The sequence below is a fragment of the Chondrus crispus genome, genomic scaffold (genome assembly GCF_000350225.1).
Source record: "Chondrus crispus Stackhouse genomic scaffold, scaffold_24, whole genome shotgun sequence".
Classification (NCBI taxonomy): domain Eukaryota; phylum Rhodophyta; class Florideophyceae; order Gigartinales; family Gigartinaceae; genus Chondrus; species Chondrus crispus.
This window is the reverse complement of record NW_005179120.1, coordinates 117,534-138,295: the sequence shown is the minus strand read 5'-3', so window position 1 is coordinate 138,295 and position 20,762 is coordinate 117,534. Positions and strand designations below refer to the sequence as shown.

The 20,762-nt window shown below is 50.2% G+C and overlaps 4 protein-coding genes; 3 read left to right on the top strand and 1 right to left on the bottom strand.

Annotated features, from left to right (window-relative positions):
• The first annotated feature begins 1,339 nt into the window (after positions 1-1,339).
• CHC_T00004630001 (hypothetical protein) lies at positions 1,340-2,761 on the top strand. Its single transcript, XM_005716027.1, has one exon. It carries the CDS (start codon positions 1,340-1,342, stop codon positions 2,759-2,761), a length of 1,422 nt encoding a protein of 473 aa, XP_005716084.1.
• Positions 2,762-5,846: 3,085 nt separating this feature from the next.
• CHC_T00004629001 (hypothetical protein) lies at positions 5,847-7,166 on the top strand. The gene has a single exon (XM_005716026.1). It carries the CDS (start codon positions 5,847-5,849, stop codon positions 7,164-7,166), a length of 1,320 nt encoding a protein of 439 aa, XP_005716083.1.
• Positions 7,167-8,555: 1,389 nt separating this feature from the next.
• On the top strand, positions 8,556-10,256 carry CHC_T00004628001 (hypothetical protein). The gene has a single exon (XM_005716025.1). The coding sequence runs from the start codon at positions 8,556-8,558 to the stop codon at positions 10,254-10,256; it is 1,701 nt and encodes a 566-aa protein (XP_005716082.1).
• A 675-nt stretch (positions 10,257-10,931) lies between these two features.
• CHC_T00004627001 (hypothetical protein) lies at positions 10,932-11,055 on the bottom strand. XM_005716024.1 is given in 2 exon segments: positions 10,932-10,959; positions 10,960-11,055. 1 exon segment carries the CDS (start codon positions 11,053-11,055, stop codon positions 10,960-10,962), a length of 96 nt encoding a protein of 31 aa, XP_005716081.1. The 3' UTR covers positions 10,932-10,959.
• Positions 11,056-20,762: the final 9,707 nt, after the last annotated feature.

Below are 20,762 nucleotides of genomic sequence, written 5' to 3'. Positions count from 1 at the left end.
TAAAGATTCACCATGTCCGTGAACTTATTGAGAATTCTGTGGTTCAGCTGACTCATGTGAGCTCTGAGAATCAACCTGCAGATTTATTGACAAAGATAATGTCACCTCAGACATTAGGTCAAATGGTTGACCTAATTCGTCTTGAGAAGTTTGAAGGTACTGAAAGCGCTACTCCAAGGGACGGTACACACTCAACTAATCGGTATGTTTCAATATCCACTGCGTTTTACGTCTAACAGTTTCTTTGTTTTGCGTCGTTTTATTTTCTAGCAGATGTGTGTGATACCGTCCTGCTCGATTTACCTTCTCCGTTTTTCCTGCAAAGGTTTTGGGAGTTTACTGGTTTTCTTGTCAAAGGAGTAGTTGCTACGTTGTGGTCACGTCGAGGAAAGAGTTTTGTGTGTAATGTGCCCTGTGTTCTGTGGGAAGTGTGCACAATGCTGTGTCGCTTTTTCAACTGCAGAAGTTGTACTGCGTGAATGAGCATACAAAACAAATTGGTCGATGAACAAAGGTGTTGTTAAGTCTTTGATCTATGTTTGACAAAGCCACAGGAAGATGGTGCAAGGGTCCAGAAGTAGTTTTACATCAAAAAGTTTGTGATGTGGTTCAGTTGAACGGAATATGTCTTCCGAAGGACGGTGCCAAGATAGGCATATCATAGGGCCTTTGGCCATGAGGTGGCGAAAGCCATTTTGTCCAATAAGAACGCTCCGGACCGCCGCCGTCCATACTTGGACGGCTGGCATTGGGCGACGAATGTAGTCGGACCAAAAGGGAGAATTTTGTATGCGCACCATCGTAGATTTAACTATTAATTAGTAATCTACACTCGACGGCGGCGCGGTATCGCGCCCACCAGTCTCGGACTGGATGACATGAAGTTGTGTGACCGGGGGCAGCTCGCCCCCTCACACAGGAGGGGAACCAACTCTCGATCACGTTTATTGCCATTGTTGCTCACCTCGTTCAGGAACCACTGTTTTTTACCTCTCTGCGAATTACTGCTCATTATCTTGTCTCTACAGTGCCCACCATTGGCCACGCTTCTCCTGCCACCTGCCAGCAATGATCTCGGCCGCGTTGGCACCCCCGCACTGCTGGCGCGGCGATCTGTCGCTCTGGACGTCCGTGAGTCGCTGGCGCCAGAGAGCATTCAGGTTACACAATTTGGAAACTCACAAGCATCTGTCGCGCATGCGTGCGCGTATAAAGCACATTGCCTTGAGCTACCGTCCCCGTCCTCTTTATCGCCCGACGGAATTGCCTCCCTCCTCCGCTTCCAACGCCCTGTTCACCCCCTTCCCCCCCCCCCCCCTCCCATCGACGCCCTCTCCCAATGGATGCCTCCGTCCCCGTGTGGATCGAGCGCGGCCTGATCACGGTGGCCTTCGTGACGTCCGCACTGCTGGCGGTGACGACGGCGATGAAGAAGTGGCTGCGCCACCACGCCTGTCTGGAGATGTTCCTGGTCGTCGTCTCGGCCTCCCTCTGCTTCCTGACTGGCCTCACCGGCCTGCTCCTGTTCCTGTTCGGCAAGCTCTCGCTCGACGCCTTCGGCGTCGTCCTCGTCGGCCTCATACCGGGAATCGAGGCCTCCAGCAGGCTGCGCATGTCCGTGCTGCGCCCGCACGCCTGCATGCGGAAGCGCCCCGCGCTGCACAGACGCCCCGCCGACTTTTGTTACCTGCGACATGGCCCCGCCCCGCCGGCCGACGTCCAGCAAAGCCTCGAGCTTGATACCAAGTGTGACATCCGCACGTATATCAGATGCCCGTACAGCTCGAAGAAGAAATCACTGGAGAAGCCTATCGGTGAGTCACGGAAGGAGATGGTCAGCATGTGGCACGCAAACGTCTTGCAGGTTGAGAAGAATGTCGTCAACCTGCAAGACCTGGACGATAGCGGTGACTCCATCGCGTGGTGGTACGCCGCTAACGATGCCCTGCATCTTGTTAGAAATCCGTCAAAGGCAAGGTTCACCAAAAGCGTGCAGGTCACTCGTGCACTGGAGCTCGTGGCGGAACTTGCCATGATTGGCGACGCGATCTTCGAGTACCACGGCCAGAGTCTCAGGAACTATGCAAACGGCGCCGAGGAATTGACAGATGCCTTGTATAGAACCCCAGCATCGGTGTACACCGAGTTCCTCGGCGCCGTTGGCATTCTCAATGCCTGGGGGCGAGTCGATATGACGCTCAGGAATTCGTTCGTCAACAGGTTTCATTTCCTGAGACGAGGCGAGAAATATGGCATGTTGTTCTTCATTCTTCTCACCAAGTCGAGCCTATTCAATTTCGACTCGGGCATCACTGCATCGAAAGATGGCGAGCACACCAGTGCGATTCAAATCATCGAAATTTTCAGGAAGACCTGTAGCAGAAAAGAGCGGACAGAGGTAACGGGAAGATGGCTTGCGGGATATGGACTCTTACCTACATGCCTTTCTCGTTACAAAAAAGACGACGCGGAACCGGCAAATGGCATCGACGCAATGGGGCGTACTACATCCTATACCTTGACCCCATTTCCCATCGACACTACCGTCGACAACGTGCGACTCGACATGGATACATTGTGGCCGGATGTTCAAGGTACATATGGCAATAATCTTGCAACCCAGCGATCAACAGGAAGGAGAGAGCAAGCACTTGTTCAAGTGCGGGACCACTCCAATGATGGTTTCCACCGTGGCCGGACAAGAGAGATACGCCTTATCCTGCCAATGACAATGGACGACCTTGATGGGAGTGCCAAATAATTTACCAGGTGGGTAAGACGTCAAGAAATAATTATTACTGTCCTGAACGCTTACGAAATAATTACGCAACGCTTCCCCATCTGCTTCACAAGTTCGTCTACAAAACATGGAAGTGGTAGTAGTATAAATGCGCGAGTAGCCACGATAAATAAAAGGGCAAGGAAGGATAGCCCCACTTTCTTCAACAGACCTTGCATATGAGAACGGTGGCACTGACAGCGGACGTTAGCTGTACGTTTAAACTTTAAACGTATTTAAACTTTAAAGCCTCTGTCGCAGATTGAGTGTCTCGACTCGGTGGAATGACATGGCCATCCATCGCATCCCCCGATAAGTCAAAACACTCGCAAGAATACTCACTGACGCGCTAAAAGCGCGAAACGGACGGCTAAGGATGGATGCAATGTACAGAACGGATGAGCGCCGTTCGAAAATTCGCAGGGGGACTGCTTCCTTGTACAAGGGGTTTCCCTAATATTGGAACACGTACCCCAAATGTGGAACAAATCAGCCCCAACGACCCACAGCTTTCCCCTCTTCGCCCCTCTCCCCCTTTCTTACTCTCCCTGTCAACCACACCTTTGTGCTCTACAAGTTGAGGAGCACAAAAGCCCCGGACATCACCATCAGTATTCGACTGTATCGTAGCTATGTGGCGAAAATATGCCAGTTTGCCGCTTGCCGCCATATCCTGCCTTTTGTTTATGGCAGTGAGACCGATGCATGATGCAAAGGGCAAAAATAATGTGTCCAAAACATTGACCAGAAGGAGATTTTCCATTTAATTTTGTCATCTGTTCCATTTTTAGGGCAACCCCCTTGTACATCTTCGACGAAAATCAAAATTCTTTCAGACCTTTTTTGTTTTGGTATCAAATGGCGTCACGCGATTGTTGCTTTTCAAAATCGTTTCCTGGACTTCTATTTGCTAGCGAAGAACGAGAAGGTAACGCCTAGCACCGGAACTCAGACCTGGGTTGCGGGAAACTATATCCCAGTCGGAAACAAACCGCCTATCTCAGGAATTTTCATGGAAAGTCTGGCAAAAAAGAACTTTTGAGCATGCTTGAAACCATGCTTGATGATATTTTCGAAACTGAATACTGTACGCAGTTCATAATAAAATAATAGTCTGTTCTTCATTGACTTTTTGGTCCTTCGATGTATTCAAACCTGCCACAACATTCCCATGTTATACATAGCCGATGCCAATATCGAGCACAAATTCTTTTAAGAAATGGTTTCTGAATAAAAGTCATATATATCCGTCTCACGGTACAATCGCTGAACATGGGATTGAACCGTAAGAAAATGCACGTAGGAACAACCAGGAGATTCCAGAGTGGATTTCAGAATATTGTGTACTTATACAGTATCACGCTTTTTTGACTTAGTCGGTGGGTAGTAAATCAAACGACTATAACAAGAAGGTCGGGCACGTGCAGCCTTTCCTGATATACCGTACTGCTTCGCCACCAGGCCAGGGTCTTTCCATTCTAGTAAAGTGTGACAAAAAAAAACTGCAACAGCACTTCGCAACGTACATGAAGAAGCATCCGGCACGAGAGCACCTTGAAAACGAAGGAGGTGATGGAAAAATAAGTTGGCAGGGGTGCAGCTATGAGGTCTGTCGGGAAGGGGGCATTCCCGTTGCGTTCGCGTTCAACCGGGAGATCTGTTTCTGTGCGTTATCGGCCGGTCGCTCTGTGGCTTTTGACCTGAATGGGGTAACTGATGGGAAAGATCTGAAACTTGCATGCAAAGAAGGTCAGCGTGCGCTGTGGCATTCTGTAGGTCTGATGTTCAGGGCAAATGATTGACAAGTGCGAGAAGATCTGAAAGATCAGATTGCGGCGGCCACCGTACTCATATCCGATTCGCTAGCGGTGGCCAGCACAGACGTGCAAAGCTGTTTTCGCTGGAAAGGGCGGCCGAAATGGGCTTGCTGTGGCTCACGTAAAGTTTACAGTACATGGCATTATTTGTCGCATGATGTGAGAGTGCCCGCAGATCCTGCGGGATGTCTGTTATGTGCAGTATGACAAGGGGTCAATCAGACCTCCATCAGCAGCTCCATCAGCAGCTCCATCAGCAGCGCCATACGTATGCCATACGTGTACCAACTCCACCTTCCTCTGCGCCATAATAAGTGCGTCATCATGAATTGCCGCACCGTACCAATGCCATCATCAAATATTCCAAATAACCAATCACAACTCAACTACTTTTCCCCTTCCTTCCTCTCTCACCGTCATAACGAGCCCCTACGGAAGAGTGAAGCCTTTCACATTACACTGCACCCTTCTCAAAGAGGGCAGCACAAGCACACCCCAAGAAGTAAAAGAAGTAAATACTGTAGGCCCGTTCCTCTCTCTGCAATACAGTGCAACCTCCGAATAAGAGTGCCGTTCGTACAGTATAGGACAACATTATCCATACACAGAGAGGTTTATCACTACGGGAGGTGTGATTATCATAACTCTGTCCTAAAAAAAATCGCTGATTCTCGTTGAAAACAGAACTCCTCCTGCACTTGACATCTCCATCCACGATGTGCCTTCTCCAACCCCCGTAAACCCCCCTCAGAGGTGCCATAACTGCTCAAATTTCATGTGCAGAAGCCAAAATGTCCAAAATATCCCTAATCAAAATGTCGTTACCTTAAAATTTTAATAAATATTCAGGATGCTGTTCGAAAGCTCACCACTATATCTTTATTCAGATGACCTGCTTATAGCGTCTCAAATCCCACGTTTTCTTGCGGGAAAGACGAGTTGCACCCATACTGAAAGGTTTATTATTGCAGGAGGAGCACTATTGGGAGGGCAGACCGTAAAACATGCCCTTGTCGCAAGCGAATGACCGAACAACAGGGAGTCTTCCCCCACTCTGAGGACTGAGTCCTTGCTTATCGTCATCTTCTTACACCACCCACAGTGCAAAAGAGTGTGCCGCGCAACCATTTTCGTTTACCCGTTTTCGCATCCGAACATCGCTACCACCTCCTCTCATCAGCCGTCACCGGCGCCCGAACACTCGTGCTCTTGTCGACCCTTCATTCTGTCGCTACTTGTCTCCCGTTCCAATGGACGACGTCGCTGCCTTCCCTGTTTGGGTGGAGCGCACTTTGATCTCAGTGGCCTTCACTATGTCAGCATCGCTCGCAATCCTCTCTGGCTGTAGCAACTGGTTGCACAAGAGGGTGAGGGTTGAATACTACGTCGTCAGTATCCTCGCTCTGGGTTGTATAGCCAGCGGTGTTATCGGTTGGGTGTTGTTCCTTTCGGAAGACTTGTCTTTGGATGCTTTCGGAGTCATTCTCATCGGCCTCATTCCCGGATTTGAAGCTCTGGGCAAGCTTCGCGTGAAGGCCCTGAAAGCGGAAACCCTTATGCGCAAAAGGCCGGCTCTTCACAACACGCTCAAAGACTTCAGCTTCCTGCGCCACGGGAACCCCCCGACACCCGAGGTGCAGGAGAAGTTGAATATCGATCCCCTGACAAGGACCTATTTGAGAATTCCGGCGTGTTCAAAACCCAAAGCATTGAAGCCGAAGACCGAGATGTGGTTCGGGGAGATAGTACAGCACGACGACAAGATGATCACGTTGAAAGGTAAGGACGACCTTGGCGACGCTATCTCATGGTGGAAGGCTGCCAACCGCGGGGTGGACCTCGTCCGGTGTCCCTCAAGAGCCAGGTTTACCGAAACGATACAAGTTACGCGTGCGCTTGAACTTGTGGCTGAAATAGCGATGATCGGGGACTCTGTACTTCTTAACCATGAGAAGGCGCTGAAAAAGCATGTGGAGACGTCGGGCAACATCAGGGACGCACTGCATGCCACGCCGGCATCAATTTGCACGACGTTTCTCAGGGCAATCGGGCTTCTCGAAGAGTGGGGACCAGTTGACGACGCCGCGCGGGATAGGTATATCCAGACAGAATTCAAGGATTTTGGTCGAGGAAAGAAGTACGGAATGTTATTCTTCATTCTTCTCGTCGAGTCACATATTTTCCAGGCGTCACTGGATAAACGAGGGAGATGCTTTGGATTTTGCAAGCCTGAAATCGAACACACCAGGGCCTCAGACGTGATCGAAGCATTCAAGGCGTCCTCTCAAGAGAGTAACGAGAGGAAAGGTATCACGACGAAGTGGCTCAGACAGTACTTCACCGACGATGAACGCTTTTCCAAATTTGCCGAAACTGAAGACGGAGAAGATAATGGCATAGCGACGAACAACAGCAACTCAAGTGGGCCTGCAGGAGGTGTGGCCGTTGCAGCGGTCCAGAGTGACGGGGGCGCTGGCAACGTGGTGATCTCCTTCCGTTTGAATGGCAGCGTCCTGCGGCAAGCAAGTGACTTCACCGTCCGTATTGATGATGTGAAATGCGCGAAATGAAAGGCACTAGAGTGTCTAGACGACACGTGACCTCATATGAGGGTACTTTTCAACTTTATTTTTCTCGACTTGTGCTTGCTCAAGAAGAAGGAAAAAGAGAATCTCGCCGCCGCAGTTGACTTGTGCCTTGCGGATGGATGGACGTGTTTTCGGGCCGTTTCTAGAATGCGTAAAACAGAAGCCTTTTTGACCAACCTCAAAACCTTGTGTGTTGATATCTTGGAAACTAAAACGCGTGTTTAAAACATCAACTGAGAATTGAAACTTGATTGGATTCGCAGTCTTTCTACTGTATGTATGGACAACTGCTATCTCGATGCTTTGCAAGTTGCTAGCCGACGGCATGTCCGTTAAAGAAATGGTGTCTATACGGGCTTTACAAAGTTTCGATTTAATGCATATATTTTTGCAAAAAAAGCAGTCCTTACGTGATGCTCCCCGGCGGGGCCAAATGGGCCAGCGGTGAGAGTAGGGGGCACGCTAGGGTTTACAGATTTCACAGCTGGATGCCAGCAATGATTTTAATGATTGGACCTCCCCCGGGCCATCACGAGGGCCTTCGGTGACAATGCCGCCCGCGTGCCGCATATGATCGAAACCAGTCGCCAAATTGTCATACAGGGGGGTCGCGATATAGTGCCATCTTTGTTAGTGCAAGATCCGATATAGTGCTACCCTTCTGCGGGTGGCACGAAATTTTGAGCCAAAAACGAAGGGTCTCCAGAGAGGCAGTTGGATCGAAGTACTGCCGGAGAGCCGCTGCCGCCGCGGAAAGATATTTTGCAATTGCTAACTCAACTAAAGACTATGGAGGAAAAAAGCAGGGTCGATGATGCAATTGGACATCTGCGAAAGTGTAGGCTGGCATTTGTGGCTGCGAAAAAGGAAAAAATCGATGCGACGGCTCGGCAGCTTCTAACAACAGAAATGGTCCATTAGACTTGAGTCTTCAGTGGAGATAAAGTATGATTGAAGGCGTCCTGCGAGCGATCTTTCTGAGCAGTGATGCAAGGAAGTGGCTGCAAAAAAGCCGTCAATCTCATTTTCTTATAGTGCCTGGTTCGATATACTGCCGTTTTCGGCCCACTGCCACAGGATGGCACTGTATCGCAACACCCCCCCCCCCCCCCCCCCCCCCCCGTACCCCAGCCTACCTCTCCATTATGTCATACTCTGTGGGAGACGCTGAACTGATTTGTTCAACCACATGACCACCCTTGCCAACGCGGACATGTCCCGTCCCCCCTCGCCTTCGCACCCATCGCTACATCTCCGCCGCCACTTTTCCCGCACCCCCGCGTAGCGATCCCCTTCACTCAATCCCTCGTCCGTCATCCCGCCATCCCGCCACCGCCGCACACCACCTCCCCCCTCCGCTCCACCCCCCCAATGGAGGAGCAAGATTTCCCCGTCTGGGCCGAGCGCACGCTTGTCGCACTGGCCACCATCATGTCCGCTGTCCTGGCGCTGAGCATCGGCCTTCAGAGATGGCTGGACAAGCGCCTCTGGGCCGAGGTCATCATCGTGGGCATCTCCGCCTCGAGCTGCATCATCACCGCCTTCTTCGGCTTCGGCTTCTACATAGTGGGTAAGCTCTCGCAAGACGCCTTCGGCATCATTCTCACGGGCCTCATCCCCGCCGTGCAGTCCGCCACCAGGGTCCGCCTATCCACCCTCCGCGCCCGCCTCCTCATGCGCAGGAAGGGCGCCCTGCACGATAAAATCGCCGACTTCTGCTACCTGCGCCACGGCAAGTCCCCGCCGCCGGACGTCCAGGCCGTGTTGTGCAAGAAGCTTAAGGCCACCACGTATCTCAGGTACCCCGCGTCCGCGAACATCTCGCGCATGTGCCCCGAAGTCCAGATGTGGCATGCTAAGATTATGCGCAGCAGCGACAACATCATCCATCTCAAGGACTTGAATGACGTTGGAGACCCTGTGAAATGGTGGAAACGCGCCAACTCCGCAGACGATATTGTCAGAAGCCCGTCCAGGGCACAGATGTCCAAGCACGAACAAGTGACGAACGCCCTCAACTTAGTCGCCGAGATAGCCATGATTGGTGACTCGGTGCTTGAGTGTCACGCCAACCGCCTGATAAACCACGCGCAAAACTCCAATCGTCTGACGAGAGCGCTCTCTGCAACGCCGGTCTCCGTATGCAACACCTTCCTCACCGAAGTTGGACTCTTGGAAGAGTGGGGACCGATTGATGAGAGGCTGCGAGACGAGTTCACCACCAATTTCCACAAGATGTGCCGCGCGAAGAAATACGGCATGCTCTTCTTCATACTCCTCGTCGAGTCCGAGCTGTTCCACGACATGCACAAGCCGAAGCCGCAACACGTTCGAGAAGCTAACGCCGACAATGTGATCAAAACATTCACAGAAACGAATGAAATAAAGGTACGGAAGTTCATCACGGATGCATGGTTGCGCCGGTATATAAGTGGCGAGGACCGCCTCGCCAAGTACAACCCGAAGCAAGACGCGGACGCGAGGGCGCCCCCGCCGGACCGGCCATCTGTGATTTACGCGCTGATCCCGCTCCACCCCGAAGTCAGCGTGACGCAGGAGACGAAGAAGTTCTCGCTCGCCGTTCGGAGAATCCGGTCGGTCATTCAGAACGGCGCCATCCCGCCCGGCGCAGGCGTACCGGTGGCGACTCTCTCAGCGCAAGGGTCGCACAGCGACCTGGACAATAGCATATGCCTTCTGCCCAATGGGCTGCCCAGTGAGATCCGGGTTGTCATGCCGATTGCGGTGGGCGACAGGCCAGGGCAGAACGGAGGTGAGGGTCACGACGGTGGAGGCACGGCGGGCGATCACTCAGTGCAGGTAGGAAATTCGGATTCCGGTAACGCTTCCGGTCAGCCTTCACCGTTGGCGACAAGCACCAGCGCGGCGACCCTGTCACATAACCCAACAAGTAGAAACCGTTCATCTCGTGCAATCTCAGGTACGGGGGTGACGGTAGATGGCCCCAACACCGCACCCCACGAGCAAGTCATCAATGCTGTGGTTAGCACTGTTGGTCCTGGCGCTGCCACTGACCCAGCGCCGTGCGTCATCCTGGACATGGGCTCGTAGATATCCTGACCCTTGAGTCCCTCTGATCGCTGACGGCGGCTAATTTCGGTGTATAGGGTAGCATACATACCGTTTGCGCTTCAGGGCATGTACCGCATATACAGCGGTATCTTTCAGTTATTTTTCAGATTTTAAAGAAACAGACGACTGGGACCACAGAACGAGCGACGTCCGCAGACTGTAATCCTTTTTCTTTCTTTCTTTTTGGAGGCCTACTCTAGTGTCCTAGCGTACAGGGGCCTCATATGAGGCCGTAGTCCTCATATGAGGGCCCGCTTTCTATCTTCCGTAGCGCCCTAACGCGTACGTGAAACCACAACACGACCTCAAATATAGATTTCCCGCCCTTTTTCTGAGGGCCTCCTTTAAGACAGCATGGACAGCCATGTTTGGATGTATATGTTTGCGATTTTCAAAATATTACATGTCCAATAATTTAATGTATTGTGTCAGCGCGCCGTGATCCGTAAATTGGCTCAACGGGTGCATCATACCGGGCTATCGATAGGGAAGCGAACGGTCTTTCTGAGCAGTGATGCAAGGAAGTGGCTGCAAAAAAGCCGCAAATCTCATTGTCTTACAGTGCCTGGTTCGATATAGTGCCGTTTTCGGCCCACTGACAGAGGGAGGCACTATATCGCGATCCCCGTGTACTGGCATTCAGGGACGTCAATAAAATGATTAAATTGAATTTTAATGTATGCTAAATTGGATCAAGATTGAATTCAATCGCACTTATGCGGTAGGCGACAGCCAATGGTGTGCTCTCGTATAGCACGTTGGTAGCGACAGATTCCATTATTTTAACTTTGTGTGCGCCATCATACTGTTAAGAAAAGTATTAAATGGACCAATCAGGTGCACGCTGACGTCCATACATGTCCAAACATGCCCGTCCATGCTGTCTTAAAGGGGCCCTGATCCTGACAGTCATGCAGAAGGAGAAGGATCGCATAAAGGGGGGGTGCCCCTTAAATGGAACACCCTTCCTAACTGCGGAACGATGAGAAACCCGCGAAAAGTATTCAATAATTAAGAACAACAGCCCAAGTGGCCACCAAACGCAATCAAAGTCAGGAACTACAGTCCCATTTCCCCGCGACGTAAATGCATACCGAAACACCACCATCCTCAGTCCCCGCCACACCCAAAAAAACGCCATTTCGTGATGACACCGTAGAATACAATATATCTTCCCTGCGATTCTCACTCGGCTGCGACCGTATCTGTTGGCACAGCGAGAAGATCCTCTCAAGACTTTTCGAAGCATGGCGATTTCGAAACGGAGAATACGTCGCATTTTGTGCAGGCTCGTGCTCGTTTCAACATAGCCGTCGACGACGTAAAAGAAGGTGCTACAATGCGCAGTGCGGCGCGAATGGCTAAGCTACCTTTGTCCACATTTCATCGTCGTTACAAGAAAATTGACGACAACCCCGAAGAGCAGCCCCTGCATCATCGTCGGAACCTCACTGCTGAAGAGGAAGACACCATAATTAAACTGATTAAGACGTACGCAAGCCATGGCTACCCGGTAGGCCACGAAACTATTAAAGATGCAGTTGAAATTCTCGTCAGTAACATGGACCCGAAGCGTCAACAAAAACTCCCCTTCAAACACAACCGACCTGGAGACAAGTTTGTGAGGTCATTCAAAAAAACGTCAACATAAATTCATCGCGTTTGCACGCGCCCTGCGGCAAGAAGGTATCCGGTTCAATGCTGTCAATGCAGAATCGCTGACCACGCACATTGCGGCGGTGGAGCAGCTCATTAAAACCCATAATATAGACCCTTGTCGCTTAGCAAACCTGGACGAGACTGGAGCCACCGCTGACAAAGAGGCACTGGGCATTACCTCGTTTCGAACGTTTTCCCCTAGAGAAAGCAGGCACGAGGTTCGCATTCCAACGTTCAAGAACGTTTCAAGAGTAACGATCATGCCCGTCATTTTCGCGTCTGGGGTAACCGGAAGACCTTTGTTTATTTTTAAAGATACAAGGATTCTGCATAGAGTGATTGAGAGTAATGAAGGACTTTTCTAGCAGTCAGTCGACTATTGCCTTCCCCCCAACGCGTTGGTCACTACAAGAGAAGAATTGGCAGGCGTAGATAAATCTAATTTCGCGCGGTGGGGAGAGATGTTCGTGCAAGACATTTCTCACCTTACCAGGCAAGGACGAAAAGTTTTGCTCTTGTATGACGGTTACCGCAGCCACATGAGCCTTAAAGCTTTGACAATTTTACGAAATGGGAATGTGTTTGCATACTGTCTAACTTCACACACGACTGGGAAGACACAGCCACTGTATCTGACATTTTTTGCTTCATTCAAGCATAATATTGCCGCCTGCATCAAGCAGATATCTCTCGTCCAACAAACAGAGCCCTATGATGTATTCGATTTTTGCAATATCCTGCGCCATGCTTACGAAAAGTCTTTCACCCCTACAAATATTACTGCTGGGTTTGAGAGAGCTGGATTGTGGCCCATCAATCCTGCTAAACTACTGTACTCCCCAAAACCGGATGGACGCTGCAAAGGGAAAATGCTTTCTGTAGACGAAATGCTACATTTACTAGAGCAGAATCGAATTGCCTGCCGGAACGATATCGGTATACAACCAGTGTTGCTAAAGAGAGGGTTTTTGAACACCTCAAAAGGTCTGATGTTGACAAGTGACGCCGCTATGCGGATGATTGAGGGAGAGGAGCGCGCGAAGCGCGTTAAGTTTGAGGATACGCAGCAGAAGAAGGCGGAAGCGAACTCGAAGAGAGCTTTTGAAGCGGCTATGCGAAAGCAATCTCGGCATGATGCCGAACTTGCGAGGGCACGCCGTCGCGCTTCACTTTACGTCGAACCGTTTGTCGTGCCTCGACCTTTGCGCATACGTCGTGCTCTTGCTGCGAAGAAAGCAGCTGATAGAAGGGATGCTGCTTCTGCGCTTGCTTCCCTGAGGTGTAACTGACCAGCGGCATTGTTAGCTACAGATTCGTGCTTTGATAGATATTTGAAGTAAATTTTTTGTGCATTGCTGTTTCTAAGTTTGTTCCACATCACGACCGATTTGCCTCATTCTTGAGGCTGTAATCGTACGTGTTGCGATTCAATAAATGCGCTACGTTGAGAAAACAGGACGCCATTCCACTTGTAGATAAACGCACCGTAATTTCGGCGTTTTGAAGGCTTCTGATTGAATCAAAACCGATCATTCTTTGGTATTTCTATTTTAAATATTCAAAATAGTTCCATTTTAGGGGACTATTTTGAAACATTTTTGTCACTCAGATACAGGTCCGTCTTGTTATTGGGAGCTTTTAGGGGAGAACCACAATGCTGGTGAGGTCAATTCTTCACTTCGGGACAGTGAACTCAAGTTTTGAGACCGTGGGACGAACCTCGAATGTTGTCTCTTTTCTTACATCTTGAGTAGAAGCGATGTACTCCTGCATTTTTCAGAGTACTAAAATGCTCTTTGATGCACGGTAGTGTTAAGTGCGGTATTTTACCGTTACAGCCAATTTATCTCATTTTTATTTTCAAAAAAGTCGATTTTCAGGGCCTCAAATGAGGACCACCCGGGTCTCATATGAGGACAAATGTTGTACGATTGGACACTAGCTAGTATCTATTGGACCATTGTCCTCATATGAAGACAATATTGGACCTATTTTTTTCTTGGCTTCTGCTTCCTCGACAAGAAAGAAAAAGATATCCGCGCCACCGTACTTGACTTCTGACTTGGGGCCCGAAGCACTTTGCGAGAATTGCTTGTTCTTCCTGATTGTTTTTAGATTTGTCTGGAAATGACGCTTTAACCAAAACGCCTGTTTAAATTTTTTAAACATGCGTTTTCGTTTCGAAGTTTAATGTCAACCGGATAACGTTGTCCGTAAAGTCGCGAAAACAGGTGTTTTGGCCTCAAGTTTGCTCGGATTTTCTGATTGCAAAAATTTCAGACAACGAGTTTTGCAAAACTCACGGCATACCGAAAACTCGGGGCATGTGAGTTGTCCACGAGCTTTCACATCCGCCTGATTACAGCAGTGCCGGATCGACCTGTCTTGAAGGAAAACGAAGTGGGGTTTCCGCTCTCTCATCAGCACAGACGAGTCTCATACTGCACGGGTCGTACCGGTTTGCGTCATGGACGCCCCTATCACTTCATATACCTAGGGTTCATCAACGGATCAAAACATCACTAGATCTGCCACATATGCCAAAGCAATCGCAGAACAGAAACAGGAAGAAGCCTCTAAAAAGCGGTCCTCTCCAAACGGCCCCCCTCAGCCTGTCTAGAAGACGAAACACATCGCCCTTTCCACTGAGAACCTTTCTATCCTTGTGGAGAGCTACAATATTCGCTTCAGCGAGTATTCGGCCAGGTGCACGTGATCCGTCGGGAGGCACAACGATGTACAGTGGCGATGTACAGTGGGTATTGCTCATTAGTGCATACCCGTGTCGTAAGCACAAAAGGTGCAGTACTCCCGATGTGCAGCAATATGGGAGAAACTTCAACGTCCACGGTACAGTAGATCCTAGGTGTCTTTGCTTATGAAAATGTTCACAATCGCTGCGCTCTGTCGAAAGCTCAAGCACTTTTGTGTGTGTGGCCTGGAGATTTGATGAAAGGGATGGTGATGTGAGGGGGGATATGGAGTTGACAGCACTACAGATATGGGCCTGTGAGCCCTGCATGGCTCGCAGCTGGCTCTACACGTCGCGATCAAACAGTAATGAACTCGTTAATCATAGTTTGCGTCCTCCTTTTCGTGTTCTGCGAGCCGAATGCATCCATACAGGCACGCTTTGCCTTGCGCAATCCGTCAGGCGGCAGGGAAGATTGGGTTGACATGTCGAAACCGCTTGTTTGCTGTGCTGCTACAGTACGTAGTTGTCTCTTCGATCGATCGGTCTGCCGGCGATCAGAATCCTACCAAGCCAAGGCGGGAGCATCCGTCCAGATAATGTGACACGTGTAAAACTCGTGTTCCGGCTCATAAAGGTGCTATACTGGGCAAATGCATCGTCCAAATGTGCATTAATGAGGCCCCCCCACCCCCCTGTACCAGACTTGCAATTGCTGCGGGCCGGTACCTTGCTGGAGGTCAGGGCGTGTCTTAACAGGCTGGTTTTTGCTTTGCCTTGCCCGGTTTTGCCAGGAATACTTTTAAATTCTTAACAAATACCGTATGCTTCTTAAGCCCTTGCTTTTCATAAACACATAAATTAAAACGTAGGAGCCACTCCTAGCACGCCAAATCACTTCTTTGGGCAAAGCAAAGCAAACCGCAGCAAAACGGGGCATGTTAAGACACACCCTCAGTCCGCAAAACTCGTGGTGGGATTTTTCAAACTCGGGTTTACTCTACGTCCAGCGAGTTTGTGGGCAAATGGAAAGAAACAACGCGTTATTTTACGGACAACGTTATTGATTTTACTAGTTTACACACTCACATTTTTTGGCCGGATGGATTTGGGGAAATGCTTGGCTTTTTGCCATTGCGAGGGGTCTATTTTGGAAACGATTCTCTAACCACATTAAAGCGATAAACTGACAATAAGTACCCTTCCGTACTACCTTGGAATATATCTGGGAATTTTGGGTTTCTTTCACAAGTACATAGAGGACTCGCGCAATAGGTCTCCTAACCAAGACCGCTTTTCTCCCCAAAGACAGAGCACCACCCAAAAGATCGATATTCTCCGTAAATCACTTGGCAAAAACATCGCCACCAAGTCATTCAGTGCGCATCGATAGACTTTGTAAACATGGTTGTGCACTGTAGTCAACCACACAACTGACAAATATTTACGAATTCACCTAACCACTACGTCATATACCATCAGGGTCGCGATCAGGAACGCCACCCGCCCTGAACTGAATGTTCATGCGCCTTCTTCGCTTCTCGCGATATTTTTCTTGTACGAGTTTCCTCCTCCTTGCCTGGTTCTCAGCTAGCCTAAACCACCGCGTCCTTATTTGCCCATAAACCTGCCCATCCTCTTGCCGTAACGGATTCCACCTAATATGGAAATTGGTAAGTCCCAAGCACAATTTGAAAATTGAATCATACGATTTTTCGTTCCACTTCCACTTAGACCCCATCACGTTCCAAATTCCACACAGCCTGCCAAAAAAATATTCGACAATAATTCTGTCGCTTGAAATAAGACGATTTCGCTTGACATCCGTAGGAGGCATTACAGCATGCGGCGGCTTTTTAGTTGGATGAATTACACGGCAGAATTCTAAAGCTCCTTGGTATCCCTTGTCACATAAGACAGCCCAGCTTTCCAGATATTTGCCCACATACGGCCCATCGTTATCCCACTCCTTCTCCTCCCCTTTCTTCTGCAGCTGCTTGTCGAGAAAATACTGCATCCTCTGAAAAAGAGTCAGATCGGAGACTGACCCGGGCTCATGCTCGCTACAGCCAATGGCCATTCCATTCGGAAGCACGGAGACTTCCATTTTACCATATTGTTTATGCTTTCCACTATAGTACTTCTTGCCCTACTGCATGCTACCACTTGGACGGTAGCTTGGCTGGAAAGTCACATCGGTAGCATACCGAGCCACTGGGAAATGCCTAAACAAACGCCCAACATCCGACACAGCCGTCATTCTCCACTTGGTCGCGTGATGCTCAACATATTGCTCGTAAACAGGTAGCCACAGCAGGTCTACGAATTTCATAATCAGTTTTTCAAAAGACGGACCCTTCAATCCGAACATTTTCGCAAGAAAATCCCACTGTCCTCCGTGTTTTACGACACACAATGTCAAAAAAAGTACGTCCTTGCCGCTATGGATTGACTTCCTACCCCGTCCCGCGTTATAGCCCTGAGATATGACACCCTGAAATCCAGACCATATTCCCAAAAACTGTGTAGGGTCGAAGTTCGTCATCTCGAGTATAGCGGCAGAACCTCCCTGCTCGTAAAATCTATCGAAAATGGGCGCATCCGAGTCATCGTTTTCATCGGAGTCGAATGGATCGCTGTCATCATCGTACTGTCGAAGCTCGTTGCGGCGGTCCACAGTCGCATCTGCGAGCAATTGCAGTGCTGTGGCAGCTTGAGCTTGGCTGACATTTGCCATGGTTGGAACGAGAGGTGTGTCAGGGGGTGATGGAACGAAGGGTGTGGGGGGTTGAGGGAGAGAGCGAGAGTTCGGATCAAGGGGAGGGTCGAGGTTATCGTGAGATAAGAGGAAGTTGGAATGGGGGATGTGAGGGAAAGGACTTTCTGAGGACCTGGCCGCCGTCCCGATTTCAGTGTTATGCGCAATCATTGAGTGGTTTGGAAATAAGGCGGGCTTTTTTGTAATAGTTTACCCGCCTCGTTTCTGACTTGATCAGCACTGTACAGCCACGTATGTGGTCATGGTAGAATATTGTGACAAGTTGTTGGCATTCTTGACTTTTACTGCTGAAATCTGCAATGAATTCGTTGTTTACAGAATCTGCGCTGTGTTCTGGCAATGTATTGGCTCTTTCAGCAGTACCCTTCTAACTGTGATAAAGGTCTAATACTCTGTAGTGACGAATTGAGTAATTCCACGAGTGAGGGCCATTCCATTCATCGTGATTGGCAGTCACGCAATCTCGCAATCACGTCAATAAATGGTGCCTGCTCCCTTGTGGTTGGTTGTTTATATTACGTTTCCTAAAAAATGGTCATGCTCATTAAAGAAATAAACAATCGACTTAAAATTAATCTTGTTCTCCAACTTTCTGTAATGCTCCTTGCAATTCTAAAAGATTTAAACCGCATTCAAATAAGCAAGAAGTGCGTTAACACATGCACATGCCAAGCCGTGGAAATGTGCTTACAGCTACAAGTAGCACACGTTGGAGAAAGGAACGATGCAAAACGACGTTAAATTAATGTCGTGATCGCGTGATTGCCTGATTGCATGATTGCCAATCACGATGAATGGAATGGCCCTGAGTAATGCAGGGGTTTTTCGGTGAACATAGGTTATCATACCTTGCATTGCGGTTAGACACCTGTCCAAGACAGGGACGCTGCCGACGAAGATGTCCAACAGTAAACGGATCAACCTTTCCAACATACCCCACAGATCCTCTCCATCTTACTCCAGTGACACGCAAAGGCACCGACACAACCATAACACAGCATGAAAAGTGTCGGCTCAACTACCGCTGTGGGACTGTCTGTTCGAACATTGCTCAGCGATACAGCGACAGCGCTGACAGTATCGCGGTAGTCTGCCCTCCAGGGCCCGTCGGCGCCAAGTAGCGGTAGTACAAGGCAGCACCCCGAGCACCTGCTCTCGAGAGAAAAAGAGAATATTTAAGCACAAAACAGATAGAGTAAAGAAAGGTGTCAAAAGACGCATTGGTCCGGGTCGGAGCCCAATCCGGATACCGGTCATTCGACACTGATCAGTCTCGCTGACAAGCTCACAGAACGACCGCGGCAAGAACGACCAGCGATGGCGGCAAACGAAGGGACCGGTGACATCGTGCGTTTCCACAACGGCCTTCCCGCAGAAGCGACGCTTGAACACAAGAAATCCTTCGCTGCACACTGCTTCTCAAACTACGAGGCGCAGAAATGGCGTGGTGACTCTCTCTCCGATTTTTTCGCGGATGACTTCCGCACTTTTAGCATTGATGACTTCAAGGCCGTGGGCTCCGACACGCGACGCAACTTGCGTGACCTCCGGCGCCAACGTGGCGTATACGTGCAGATAAGACGCATATATTGATCGCAGACGCGCTGTACAAGGTTGTACAGGACGACCTGCCCTGGCCACCGGACGACCCATCGAACACTGACACACAAGAAATATCGGCTGAAACCGACAGCCGCCCTGACTCCGATCCGGCCTCGACCGAGCCGATCCGTCTCCAGTCGATGTACGACCTTCACGGGACAGTCGAGACGAAGAAGCGGCCCTGGAGAACCACCAGGCCAGACACTCGTCCTGTGACGGAAGCGGGGCAACATCCGCGCGACGCAGCAATATGGCCAATCTGTTCAAGGCCTACCCCCGCGACGGTAACAAGTACAGCGGATCCACCACCGATATTTTCGACAGCAAGTTCATGCTGTTTACCGAACTTTGCGACCAAGCCGACATAACCGAAACCAACCGACGTCGGGCCTTCTCCATCATGCTGACAGGAGCTGCTCGTCAGTTTTACTTCGACGCTCTCAAACAGCGCAATCTCGACCTCAAGGATCTCTCCATCGCGATCAAGTCGCGCTTTCAGATGCCCGAGCGAACCTGCGCACTCCTTCGCGAATGGGACGCGCTCTCACTCGACGGCATAGTTTTGGCCATTCCGACGGCGTCAAGCTCTACCTGCCTAGAGATGTTGATCGGCAAACTTTCGGATATTAAAACGTCGCTACCGCACGAGTACTGAAACGACACGATCCTTCGTAACCAGCTTCTCAACGCTGTTCGCGACGTGGAGTCCTGCCGCCTAGCTTACCACAAGCCGGCCGATAATGTCCAAGGCGTTATCTCGGACCTACATGCTTCACTCGCCACTGTGGCTCGAACACCGCTACAACCAGTACAACCATTCGCCCACTACGTTGACAAGCGGTACTTTCGCAATGGCCAACACATTACTTCCGGCAACGGCACCCCGAAGGGAAGCGGCTCAGGTCAGACGAAAAAATGTTTCGTGTGCAACCGCCCCGGCTGTTGGTCTACCAACCATCCCACGAAGGAGCGACGGCAAGCATTCCGGGGCAACAAAGTCCTACGGCAATTCGTAGCGTCCCTCGCCGACGACGAATCGGATGCCGATGAACAAGACCTGGCAGACGCCCTAGAGAACGTGACCGCCCACATAATCGAAATCAAAGGCGACACCAACGACACGCCACGCGACGAAAACGTGTCATTTCGCACTCTGCGAATACCGAAGACACGGACTACCCCACATCATTCGCTGCACATCTGCAGAATTTCACCGTGAGTCATGCCCTGACGGCAAAGGTGCCCAAACCGCGCTACGGAGGCGCCTTCAAAGGCGTCATGGTCGCCACTGGGTGTGCGCGCGGGAGCAGTAGAGGTCAGGCTCAGTACTTGGCCTACTGCGAACACACAGGCCCGTAACCCAAATATCGATCCAACTCGCGCTGCGCGATGCCACTTCGGAATCAGGTCGGAAAAATGGCAAGTTACCGCACAAATGGCATTTCCAGTCGGTGATCTCTGGCTGTCATTCGATATTCACGTCGTTTCAGCAGACGTTCTTATCTTGCTCTCGATCGACGACATGGATCGTCTAGGCCTGTACGTCAACAACCTGGACGACAGGCTCATTCACCCAGCATCCGGCCAACACGCGGTAGTCGTCCGCGGAAATGGGCACCCGTTTGTTCTCTGGGACCCACACGTGTCGTGTATGTTCACTGACGTCGAACTACGACGTCTCCATTGACGATTCGGACACCCGTCCACCGACAAGCTGATGAAGCTCCTCGAGAAGTCTGATATCAATACCATC

Coding starts and splice junctions, on each gene's coding strand:
- CHC_T00004630001 (XM_005716027.1), top strand. CDS start 1,340: ATGGATGCCTCCGTCCCCGTGTGGATCGAGCGCGGCCTGATCACGGTG.
- CHC_T00004629001 (XM_005716026.1), top strand. CDS start 5,847: ATGGACGACGTCGCTGCCTTCCCTGTTTGGGTGGAGCGCACTTTGATC.
- CHC_T00004628001 (XM_005716025.1), top strand. CDS start 8,556: ATGGAGGAGCAAGATTTCCCCGTCTGGGCCGAGCGCACGCTTGTCGCA.
- CHC_T00004627001 (XM_005716024.1), bottom strand. CDS start 11,055: ATGGAATCTGTCGCTACCAACGTGCTATACGAGAGCACACCATTGGCT.